At 35.7% G+C, this 12169-nt stretch overlaps 1 protein-coding gene across 1 annotated transcript in view; it reads right to left on the bottom strand.

Moving 5' to 3' along the window:
* Positions 1-12169, bottom strand: part of LOC106136854 (laminin subunit alpha lam-3) — a 148665-nt gene that overhangs the window by 21984 nt on the left and 114512 nt on the right. Inside the window, exons 21-26 of the mRNA XM_013337515.2 lie at positions 10435-10606; positions 9859-10020; positions 9331-9515; positions 8538-8735; positions 7815-7915; positions 461-608 (exon numbers count right to left, since the gene is read on the bottom strand). Of these exons, the coding sequence (XP_013192969.2) occupies positions 461-608; positions 7815-7915; positions 8538-8735; positions 9331-9515; positions 9859-10020; positions 10435-10606 (966 nt within the window). The remainder of the gene's footprint in view (positions 1-460; positions 609-7814; positions 7916-8537; positions 8736-9330; positions 9516-9858; positions 10021-10434; positions 10607-12169) is intronic.

Raw genomic sequence — 12169 nt, 5'->3', positions numbered from 1 at the left:
AACTACGATAAAATCATCGATAAGAGCAAGCACCACATCAAAACTTTTTGATAATACACATTCCGTGATCAGTCAGCTGTAATCATGACACATAAGATTTAAATGTTTTTTAAAGAATTTCTTTTTTCTTCATCTCTTTCCCACGGCTGTAGTGAAATGCGACTAAGGGATTGGCTTATAAACTTGGGATTCTTCTTTGAGGCGATGGGCCAGCAATCTGTCACTTTTTGAATCTGAATTCTATCATTCAGCCAAGCAGCTGGACGCTGCCTATCAGGTCTTTTTAACACTGTTGGCTCTGTCTATCCCGCAATGGATATAGACGTGATTACAAGTATGTATGTATGTTATTTTTTAAACAAATGACAAAGACAGACACTCATGCGGTTTCACTACATTTGTTGTTGACATTAAACAGATGAAATCAGATAAATTTATGACATGCAAGTATGCCAATCACCTCATAATAATCAAGAACGATATCTCCACTATACATGCTGACGAGAGGTGCTTGTAAACTCGTCTCTAATGACAGTTCCTCTCCTCCTTCCTCTTCTACGGTATACCGCAGCAGGCCTCCGTATGAAGTGATTCTATCGCCAAGAAATCTGAATGGAATAATATTATAATATCATTAGCATAAATATAATCCGCTCAGCTTATAATAAACAAGAATAGAATTTTACGTCCACATCACCATGATCATAGATTGGGCAGGTAATTTAAAAGCGATTATCGATTACACATTTAGTTGTTCATAACTCCGAAAATAATAATTGGCCCCACGTTGGGCGCCAGTGTGGCGTTTTAGTAAAACGTCGCAGGCAAAAGAGACGGGAGACAATTTAAGTTAATTTAAATGACAGAATAAAGACATTCTTTACTTGGACTAGTTCTACAATTTGTATGAGGTTGTAGAGGTAAGACAATGTAACCCTATTTATAAGTGATTTGTATGAAATATAATTCAGTATTAACTCATCATTCGGTCTATCAATTAGTCTCCTAACACACCACCTTTACATGGCGACCCTGCCATATTTGGTGTCGGTTTGGCACGTGTAGTTTCGGATTTCGTCTCGGTGCTACAGTGCAAGGCTACTAAGTACAGAATGGGCAGTGCAAATTTTGTTCTCTATCTGTCGACGTGTGAAGTGGATATTAAAAATCGTCATAATGGGCGCATCTCAAACTAAAGAGGAAATAATTTTGGCGCAAAATGCAGCTGGTGGTGGAGCTTTAAATCAAGCCACGATAGAGCGACATATGGGCTTAACAAATATTATGCTCAGTGTAATTTTTGTTATACTATTTGTCGGAGTATGCATGGTCATATACCATTTTTACAAAAAATGCCACAGAAAGTGGATTAGAGAGGAGATAAGGCAAACAAATAAGAGAGAGTCATTCCTGATGAGGTCATGGCGTGGACGACGTGAGGCAGATAAGGTCGAGCAGGTCTAAGACGCAAAATGCGGAAATAGTGCAATACAATACAAGTGTCGGCATAAAAAGTGAAAGTGAAGTGATAAAAATAAATAAAAAATAAATAAATAAGGACCTTTTAAGAAATGAATTCAATCATAAAAGAAGAGGAAGAACATTACTTATAATAAATATCTAACAAAATAAAGTGCAGTGTAGAGGGTAACGCGATGAGGCTCCGTGTATGGATGGACGATAAGTAAACACTAGTTAAGGGTAAGCTCTTATATTTGATTGTTATGGCTCAATTGATTCATGATATATATAAGGAATTATTATGTATACGTACTTATTTAATAAAAATAGGACCTTCTAAACGAATAGGAGAAACTATTGAAAAGAAATTAAGAGAAGCTGAACAGATAAAATTAAAATATGAGCAGGTATTAGAGGAGATAAATGAGAAGTTGAATGATTTAACAAGTGAGGATTACGAATTATTGTGTAAACATTGTACTTTATTTGAAGATTTATTTAAAGAAATAGAAAGTTTGTGTAAAATTGATAGAAAGATAGTTACAATGGAGAAATTTAACCATAAAGTTGTTTTGGGTTTATTACCTGTTATGAATGATGATGAAAATAACACAAAACACCTCATTGACACTATTGAGTATTATGCAGAAACACTAGATAGTGAATCACAGAAAAAATTAATAACTTTTGTATTGAGGAGTAGGTTGTCAGAAAGTGCAAAATTACTTTTAAATGATAAATATGACACTATTGCCGATTTAGTACTTGCGATGAGATCGTGCTTGTTAGCTAAAAAATCAGCAACAGCGATACAGAAACAATTATTATCGTTAAAACAGAATGAGATGTCGATTGTAGATTATGGAAAAGAACTTTCAGAGATGTTTGTCAATCTTACAATTTCGCAATCACAAGGAGATTCGGAAAAGTATAAAGCTTTAAAAAGTATAAACGAAAATCAAGCTATTCGACAGTTTGCTGAAGGATTGCGAAATCGTAGGATTTCCACTATTATTTTAGCACAGAAATTTACATCCTTAAAGGATGCAGTTCAAGCAGCGGTAGAGGAGGATGTCGCATCACCATCGACTTCCAACAATATTATGACAATGAGGAATTATCGTAATAATGGTAATCGTAATTTTAGAGGCCGTGGTAACTACAATAGAGGTCCGAGAGTATATCGAGGTAAGTACACCCAGTATAATCATATGCAACAGGGGTCTAGCGGTCAACGAGGAGGAAACCAAGGTGCGAGAGTGTGGCGCAATAGAGGTGGTCGTGATAATAGTTATAGAGGTTCGACTCCTCGCCGAAATTTTGGACGAAACTATCGAGGTAGGACAAACAACTATAATCATCAAGTTCATATGATTTCACGTGATGACGTAGAAGGAAAGGTTGATACGAATTCTAATATTCAGTTTTTTCGTGACTAAACATCAAATATTGGCTAGTAACAATACTTGTCATGTAACATTACATTTGTCTAACAACTGCGCATATTCTTGGTTAGTCGACACCGGCGCTTCTATATCGGCTATAAAGTATAAACATGTCAGAGAGCAAAATATTCCACTCCAAAAAGAGCACATAGAGATAGACGGCATAGGTGGTAGAGTTAGAGCAATTGGATACGTTTGTTTACAGTTATTCATACCATCTATGAAGAACAGTGTTACTCAGAAATTTTATGTATTCGATTCTTTACCTTGTAGGGCGAATGGAATAATTGGACAAGACTTTTTGAATAAATATAGAGCGACACTGGATTTTAAAAATAAATCGCTACAATTATATTCAAACGAAAATAAACAGATAGTCATGCCCTTAACAACTAATCAGTGTTCGTTTAATATTCCTTCCAGATGTGAGACTATACATTATATTGATACAGAGTTGACGGAAGAAAGTGTTGTATGTTCTTCTGAAATTTGTGATGGCATTTATATAGCTAGTGCATTAGTAAAACCTGAGAACGGTAAAATCCCTATACAAATTTTAAATACCACAGAAAAGAACTTGACATTAAGTGAAATAAAACCTATAGTTCACAAAGCTAGTGATTATCAAAGTTGTGCTTTTGGAAAATGTAATAAAAATGCTGATCGGGCCCGAAGGTTATTAATGGAATTAAAGTTGGATTATCTTAATATGGAAGAGCAAAAGTCTATTGAAAATATATGTGTGAAATATGCAGACATATTTTATTTACCTTCTGATAAATTATCAACAACTAATATTTATGAACATAGCATACACCTTAAACAAAATACTGAACCGATTTTCGTGAAACCGTACAGATTACCACATTCACAAAAAGATGAAATTAAAAAACAAATAGATAAAATGCTTAGTGAAGGTATTATAGAACCCTGTCAAAGTGAGTGGTCTAGTCCAATATTATTGGTTCCTAAAAAATTAGATTCCACAGGTGAGAAAAAGTGGAGGTTGGTAGTAGATTATAGGAAAATTAATAATGTTATTAAGGAAGATAAGTTTCCCCTTCCAAATATTCATGAAATATTAGATTCGTTATCGGGTTGTGTATATTATACACATTTAGATCTTCACCAAGGATATTACAATGTAAGCTTAGAAAAAAGTAGCCGAAAATATACTGCGTTCTGTTCAGGTCAGTTTCAAATGACTAGGATGCCTATGGGTCTAAAAACTAGTCCTAGCTCATTTTCCAGGATGATGAATATAGCTATGGCAGGTCTTACGTATGAAAAATGTATGGTGTATCAAGATGATTTAATATGTATGGGACGAGATTTACAAAGTCACAATAAAAACTTACAGGACATTTTTCAGCGACTCCGAGAAGTGAACCTTAAATTGAATCCAAATAAATGTGAATTTTTGAAAAAAGATATTTTATATTTAGGTCATGTAGTTTCGGCAGCTGGTGTTTTACCAGACCCAGAAAAAATTAAAATAGTTCAAAATTATCATGTTCCAAAAACAACAGATGAGGCAAAAAGATTTGTAGCATTTGTTAACTATTATCGGCGATTTGTTCCAAATTTTGCTGAAAAGGCTCATCCATTAAATCAATTATGCAGGAAAAATGTAACATTTGTGTGGGATGATGCTTGTCAAAAATCATTTGAAACTCTTAAAAATGCAATAATTTCTCACCCTGTATTACAATATCCCAATTTATCTCAGGAAAATACATTTATAATTCAGACAGACGCATCGGGATATGCTATAGGTGCAGTTTTAAATAACAACGATGGCAGGCCAGTAGCCTATGCAAGTAGGAGTCTTAACAAAGCGGAAAAGAACTATCCAACTATTGAAAAAGAGTTATTAGCAATAGTTTGGGCCGTAAAACATTTTCGCCCATACTTATACGGTCGGAAATTTATTATACAAACAGATCATAAACCGCTTGTCTATCTGTTTAATATGAAGGATCCGTCTAGTAGATTGATGAAGTTCAGAATGGCTTTGGAAGAGTATGATTTTGTGATAGAGTATATAAGAGGAGCTGATAATGCAGCTGCAGATGCATTGTCTCGCTTATGTATATCATCGGATGAATTGAAGGAGATGAATGAACAGATGGTGAATGTTATGACACGGGCACAGAAAAGACGTGAGAATGAGAAAAATAAAGATACTGGGAATAATATGGTACCTACTGACGATTGGACTGATCACCCGAGAGTCATAGAAACACATATTAAACCCAAGAGATCTATAGAGTTAAGATTTGCGAATGTTACAGACATGCAATTTTTAAGAAGAATGAGATATAAGAGTAGTAAAACGAACACATTATTATATGTTGAAGAGAAAAAATGTATTTTTATTAATCCAGATTCTCAATCACAAATTTCGTCAGGCGAATTTGCGAGAGAACTGTGTGTTTTATGTAAAAGTAATGACATAAGTGAAGTATGTTTTATTAAGAAGAAGAATTATTGTTTATTTATTGAGAAATTAGTAAGCGCTATAAAAGACATAAAGAATTGGTCCGGACCACGTTTGTGTGTTTTAAATGATATAAAAAGGATAGAAGATAAAGATGAAAAACGAATTATTTTAAATGATTTCCACCTTTTGCCTACAAGTGGCCATGCAGGCGTTAGAAGGATGTTCACAAATATTAAAAAATATTACTATTGGCCAGGGCTTGAAAATGACGTAAAGGAATTCGTAAAACGTTGTGATAAGTGTCAGAGAATGAAGCATTCTTCACATTATATAAAAGAGCCCATGGTAGTGACGACAACTGCTAATTCAGCGTTCGAAAAAATTTTCCTTGATACTGTAGGACCTATAGATAGGGATGAAAACAATTATTCATATATAATCACGATTCAGTGTGAATTAACAAAATATGTTGAAGCGTATCCTATGGTAACAAAAAGTAGTGTTGAAATAGCTCAAAAGTTCGTAAATAATTTTATATTGAGGTATGGCATTCCCAAGGTGATAGCCACAGATAGAGGAACAGAGTTTTTATCATCAATATTCAAAGAGGTTTGTAAACTTATGAATATAGACCAGTTGCAGTCAACAGCCTATCATCATCAGACACTGGGTAGCTTGGAAAACACTCACAAGGGTTTAGGTAATTATCTACGTATCCAATGTGAAAAACATCCTGAGATTTGGAGTACATGGTTACCATTTTGGTGTTTTTCACACAACACTTCCGTTCACAGTGAGACTAAAATTACACCGTTTGAGCTCGTATTCGGTAAGAGATGTGTTTTACCGTCAAACCTCACAAAGGATTACGTAGACCCATTGTATAATGTAGATAGCTATCCCTTAGAATTAAGATACAGGATACAAACTTCTCAGAAAGAAGCGCGGGATAATTTAATATTAAGTAAAAATAGAAGGAAGGAAAAATATGATCGAAATAGCAATTCTATTATTTATAAAGAAAACGATCTTATTTTATTAAAGAACGAAACAGGTAATAAACTCCAAAGTATTTATTCTGGCCCTTATAAGGTTGTAAAGGAAATTCCTCCAAATGTTGAAATTATAAAAAATAATAAAATAGATATAGTACATAAAAATAGAACTAAACTTTATCATGAGCCTACAGAGATGAGTAACAGTCAGAATGATTCATAAAATACTTAGTGATTGCATTGTATAAAGAATGTGTCAGGTCAGCGAAAGTTATTTTTAGCCTGTACTTGTATTGTAGAGCATAGTTTGTGTATTGGGTACGTGTAGTAAGATATAACTTTAAGTAAAAATAAAAGGAAATATTACCCATTTATACTTTTATTAGTATTATAATTAAAAGAACATAAGTAACATTTTTATTTTATTTTCTTTGTTATAGAAAATCAACCATATGATTTAACAAGTACTTAGAAATATTTGCAATTGCATTGTATACTGTAATGTCGTATAAGCTTAATCTATTTTTAGCCTGCACTTGTACATTAGTGTTGTTTTTAAAAAAAAAAAAAAAAAAAAAAAAAAAAAAAAAAAAAAAAAAAAAAAAAAAAAAGAGTTCCATTAATAAAATAAATAAGTAACTATAACAAAATAGTATGTAAAAAAAAAAAAAAAAAAAAAAAAAAAAAAAAATATGTCAATAATTAATATTAACTAATTTTAATTCTTGTACCAAACCGTGCACGGTACCTACAAATAAGTAGTTTTAATACAGTGGATTGTAAACTTCTATTAATTCATATTTCGATAAAATTAAAATAAAACTGTATTTTATTTTAATTTCTCCTGCGAGGGAGATGTAGAGGTAAGACAATGTAACCCTATTTATAAGTGATTTGTATGAAATATAATTCAGTATTAACTCATCATTCGGTCTATCAATTAGTCTCCTAACACACCACCTTTACAAGGTCGTGAGTTTAGCCGCCAGAAGATAGCGAGCTATTTTACTTGGTGAACGCTGAAGTAGTCCAAAGGTGAAAGCCCAGGGCGCTTTATAGAGCTCCCGGGCTGTGAACAGGGGCACAGTAAAGAGTGTAGTGTCACGACATCAAAGGGCAATGGTAATATTAAGACCTGTACCTCCCTCTGCTTTTATATATTCAGGCATCTTCAACTGTGCCGTGTGGTTCCCGGCACCAATACAAAAACGAATAGGACCATTCCATCGCTTACAAACTTGGGATTCTCAATTCTATAATTAAGTCAAATAGCTGAACGTGGCCATTCAGTCTTTTCAAGACTGTTGGCTCTGTCTACCCCGCAAGGGATAAAGACGTGACCATATGTATGTATCTTCAACTGGTTCGGCCAATGACTCTGCTCGTGTTTATTTGGAACAAAATACAAACTTACGAAGTCATAATCAATTTTGAATCCGGAAGTTGAAAAAAACTGTAGGAATTACAAACCTGTTGTCCAGTTCTACGTATACCGGAGCAGGCGGCCATGGTAGAGAGATGGTGACTTCTTGATTGTGCATCGGAACAGCTAATGGCGAATGAATATCCACCTGGAGAAATAGAAGTTTTAATATTGAAATGTTAGTATTTTCTAAATACTGGAAAATAAAAAAGATTGTGACTTTTCTTCAAAACTATCTATTCTTTGATCGCTGCATCCAGTTGTCATTGAATGATTTTAAAACGTTGGACTATCTGGTAAGATTGGTCTTCCCCATGTAGAAAAGCCTTTGATCGCGATACTAGGGAATACGTGTACTCTTACGTCATCTCATCGTCATTGCTTCTCTTCCCGTTAAAATTCTAAAAGTCAATCAAGGGATTCTCTTGTAGGTGATGGGTTATCAACCTGTCACTGTTTGAATCTCAATTCCATCATTAAGCCATACAGCTGTTTACTCTGCTAAGATATATAGACGATATCACTACATAGTATAAAACAAAGTCGCTATTTTAGTCTGTTTGTCTGTGTGCTTAAATCTTTAAAATTACGCAACAGATTTTGATGCGGTTTTTTGTAACAGGTAGAGTGATTCAAGAGGAAGGTTTTTATGTATAATTTTTTCTGAATTTTGCACCCGTGCGAAGCCGGGGCGGGTCGCTAGTTATTAATATTATATGTTTATAATAATTATAAATACCACCATGTTTTGCTCAGCTTCAGTATCTCACCGTGGTAATCTGATCTCCTTTGAGCAGCGTGATGTGCATCGGGTTGGTGTTATGCAAAGCTGCTCTAGTGAGGGCCGCCTGAGTGCAATGTGCCGCGCGACCGAAGCAGAAGCAGGCGGTGCATCCTGAGGGGTTCTCAGCTGACAGGCCGAAGGTGCCGTCCAGGCATTGGTCGCATTTGTCACCGACTACATTCTCCTGTAAAGGAATATTTTTATATCAAGCTAAGTACCAACATACAGAAAAAATCTAACTCAAATAACAAATATTCAAAATATACTGATGAATGATGCCGAATACCGGGTTAAGTGAAGACAAAAATATAAAAAAGTAACTTCGGAAATCCTTCTAACATTTTAAAGGCCTTGCAAAGTCGCAACGAATGTGAATATTAACTACACTAGTTTAGTTTGTAGCGGGAGCGATGATTCGGCTTGACCGCCACCAAAGGGAAGATCTTCCACCAGGCTAGCTGTTATGCCTGGGGAACCACGACTCCGACGATGTTGAGTCGGAGGTTGTATTTATGCTCCAATCCATGAAATCTTTGTAATCGCGATTTAGATTCTTCGCTGCTATTGGCTGAGCGCGTCAATTTCTTCGCCATGATTGACATTTGTTGTGTGATTGGATATTGTGACGTGTAGCGTAGAGATGTCGCCACAAGTTCAGATTCATTCTTGAAAATAATAGACGCTATAAAGCGCCGTAGTACCTCAAGGACGTTTCGTCAGCCGTCTTATTTTTAATATTTATTTATTATTTATATTTTATGAATTTGGCAGTAATTTACCTTACAAAGACAGCGGCCCCTCTCATCACAGTCACAGGAGCCACCTTCGCAGTCCCTAGAGCCGGCTGGATCACAGTCGCACGGTCTACAACGTGGCCCGAAATGTCCGGGAGCGCAGCGTTCACAACGAGACCCGCCCCAGCCGGTACGACATTTGCAGTGACCACTCACTGGGTCGCATATATCTGGTGGTGTTTATGTCAATGTTAAAAATAATATTAATTATAAAAAGCAGATAATTATTTGGATTGAGAGTGTTGACCAGTATCTATTATTTGAAAATTAACGGATGTTAATCCGTTCTCGTGAATAGGAGAATAGCATACGATTCACTTTGATCAATAACCTTAATTAGTCGTAGTAATAAAAACGACAAAATTTTTGTTTCTCGTATGATTATTATATTCAACTGGTGTGAAATATTGTGTAAGAGTTTAACGTTTATTAATCGCATTCTGACCTTAAATTGTCATGTATTTTAACAACTACGATCAGTACAGATTTGGTATTTTTTTTTATTGAACTCACTCGAAGTCGCTCCAGCTCCACAAGTGCACGGCTGGCAGCCATTCTCCCGGGACCAATACCCTGGGGCGCACTGTCGGCATCCTGGCCCACGTGACCGCGGCGGACACACGCACTGGCCCGTGTCCAACGAACAGATCTTGCCGTCTGAGCAGGTGGGGCAGGCTGTAAACAAAAAAATAAATATTTACAACGGCTTCGGATAATATATATAATGAAAAATTATAACCTTATTCGAAAATAACTTTGACGTGCAAATGAAATTGAGCGTTTTTTGAATATATCTTCCCAAACGCAGCTCAAGAAGAGTTCAGGAACATTTAGCTGTTTATCTGTCTGACCATATTTTTTTTTCATTGGATTTTTGGCTTTAATCTATCGAGAGGTGTTCCAACCAGAATTAGATGAGAAACAAGAAATAAGATCACTTATTAAGTTTCGGTGACAGCGGTCTTTAGCAATTTTATGGAGAGAGTAACTCGCTGAATAATTACTATATTATCACAGGGCCATTAGAAAGAGAGGAAGAGAGAAAATTATGATATTTATAAGTAGTAAATTAGTAATCTTAATACATACGCAAGCATCCCGCAGGCCGGAACCCGTAGAACCCGGGCAGGCACCTGTCACACTGTGCGCCTCCCACGCCGGGTGCGCACGCGCACGCCCCGCTGACCGGGTCGCACGCCGCTGCGCCCGCGCCGCATTCGCACCGGCGGCAACCGCCGAGCTGCAGGCCCCAGTAGCCTACCTGTGGGGAAAATATCTTTATATAGTATGAAAAATTCTTGATCCAAAATATTGATGTATCATTATGGAACGCTTTATCAATTAATCAAATGATACAACAGTTTTATTAATAAGTAAATACGAATTCCATGCTCCCCTGGTGGAAAAGAAAAATTGATGATTGATGACTTAAAATTGCCGTGTGGTTTCCGGCAACAATATAAATAAGAATAGGAGCACTCCATCTATTTCCCATGGATGTCGTAAAAGGCGAGTAAGGAATGGGCTTATAATCTTGAGATTCTTCTTATAGGCGATGGGTTAGCAACTTGGCACTTTTTCAATCTCAATTATATCATTAAGTCTAACAACTAAACGTCAGTCATTCAATACTTCTGGCTCTGTCTACCCCGCAAGGGATATTAATAAATGTTTTAAAATTTAAATAAGTAAATTATTACTTGGGAGTTTTAACAGTGACTTGATCGTGTGAAGTGTTTAGCGGAAGTTCACCTCACCAATGATTTATTTAACTAACTTAATAATAAATAGAGTTCCGACATACTTTCTCAACCACGACAAGACAATTCGGCCCGCTTTTACTGCAATACCCAGAAATAACAGCGAATGTCTCGGTGACATTTGGTTCAGCGGGCCCGCAGTGAATTATATTGGCCCGGCTAAATGCCGTGCTCTGATTGTTAGTCGGAGATCTTGCCACACATTTTTTTATCTCTCTATATACGAGTATATTTCGATACAGTAGTAGTAGGGGTAGTCTCTGCCTACCCCTCCGGGAAAGAGGCGTGATTTTATGTATGTATGTATATTTCGATACGGCCTCCGTGGCGCAGCGGTAGTGCGCTTGTCTGTGACATTGGAGGTTTCGTTCCTGGGGTTCGAATCCTGACCAGGGCTTGATGACATACGAACTTCCTGTGATTGGCCTGGGTTTTGAATGTTTATCTATATAAGTATTTATTATTAAATATAGTATCGTTGTCTTAGTATCTCGTATTACAGGCCTCAAACTTACTTCGAGGCTAACTCAATCTGTGTAATCTTCCCGGTATAAATTTATTTTATTTTTTTATTCAGGCAGAGCTCAATACGTGACATATACATACACACATACCGTACTATTATATTAATACTTTATTTAAATTAAATTGAAACGCGCTTCTCTCACTTATCTGTATCTGTTAATTACATTACCATTAAACGTCCTTTAAAACCTTACGTGTAATGTTTTGTTATAATTTTTTTTTACCCTTATTGAGCTAGACCTAAAGTAAGACATAAATATAAATTAAGTTACGTGTAGGCAACCTTCTTGGTATACGCCATAGCAACGGTTGCCATGGTTTTGTTAGAGAGTAAAATATAATTTTATTGTCAAATATTTTTATTTTACGTTGAATAATATAGTAACTTTAAACTGATTATTTCTCTCCTCTTTTCTCCTTCTATCATTTGTAGGAATTAATAACTTTATAACTATACTTCCTACATAATGCAATAAAATTAAGTCAATTAAGTCTACCCCGCAAGGGATAGGTATAGACGTGACCATATGTACATATGC

The sequence above is a fragment of the Amyelois transitella genome, chromosome 2 (assembly GCF_032362555.1).
Source record: "Amyelois transitella isolate CPQ chromosome 2, ilAmyTran1.1, whole genome shotgun sequence".
Classification (NCBI taxonomy): Eukaryota; Metazoa; Arthropoda; class Insecta; order Lepidoptera; family Pyralidae; genus Amyelois; species Amyelois transitella.
The sequence above is the reverse complement of the archived record's forward strand: the minus strand, read 5'-3'. Positions and strand labels throughout refer to the sequence as shown.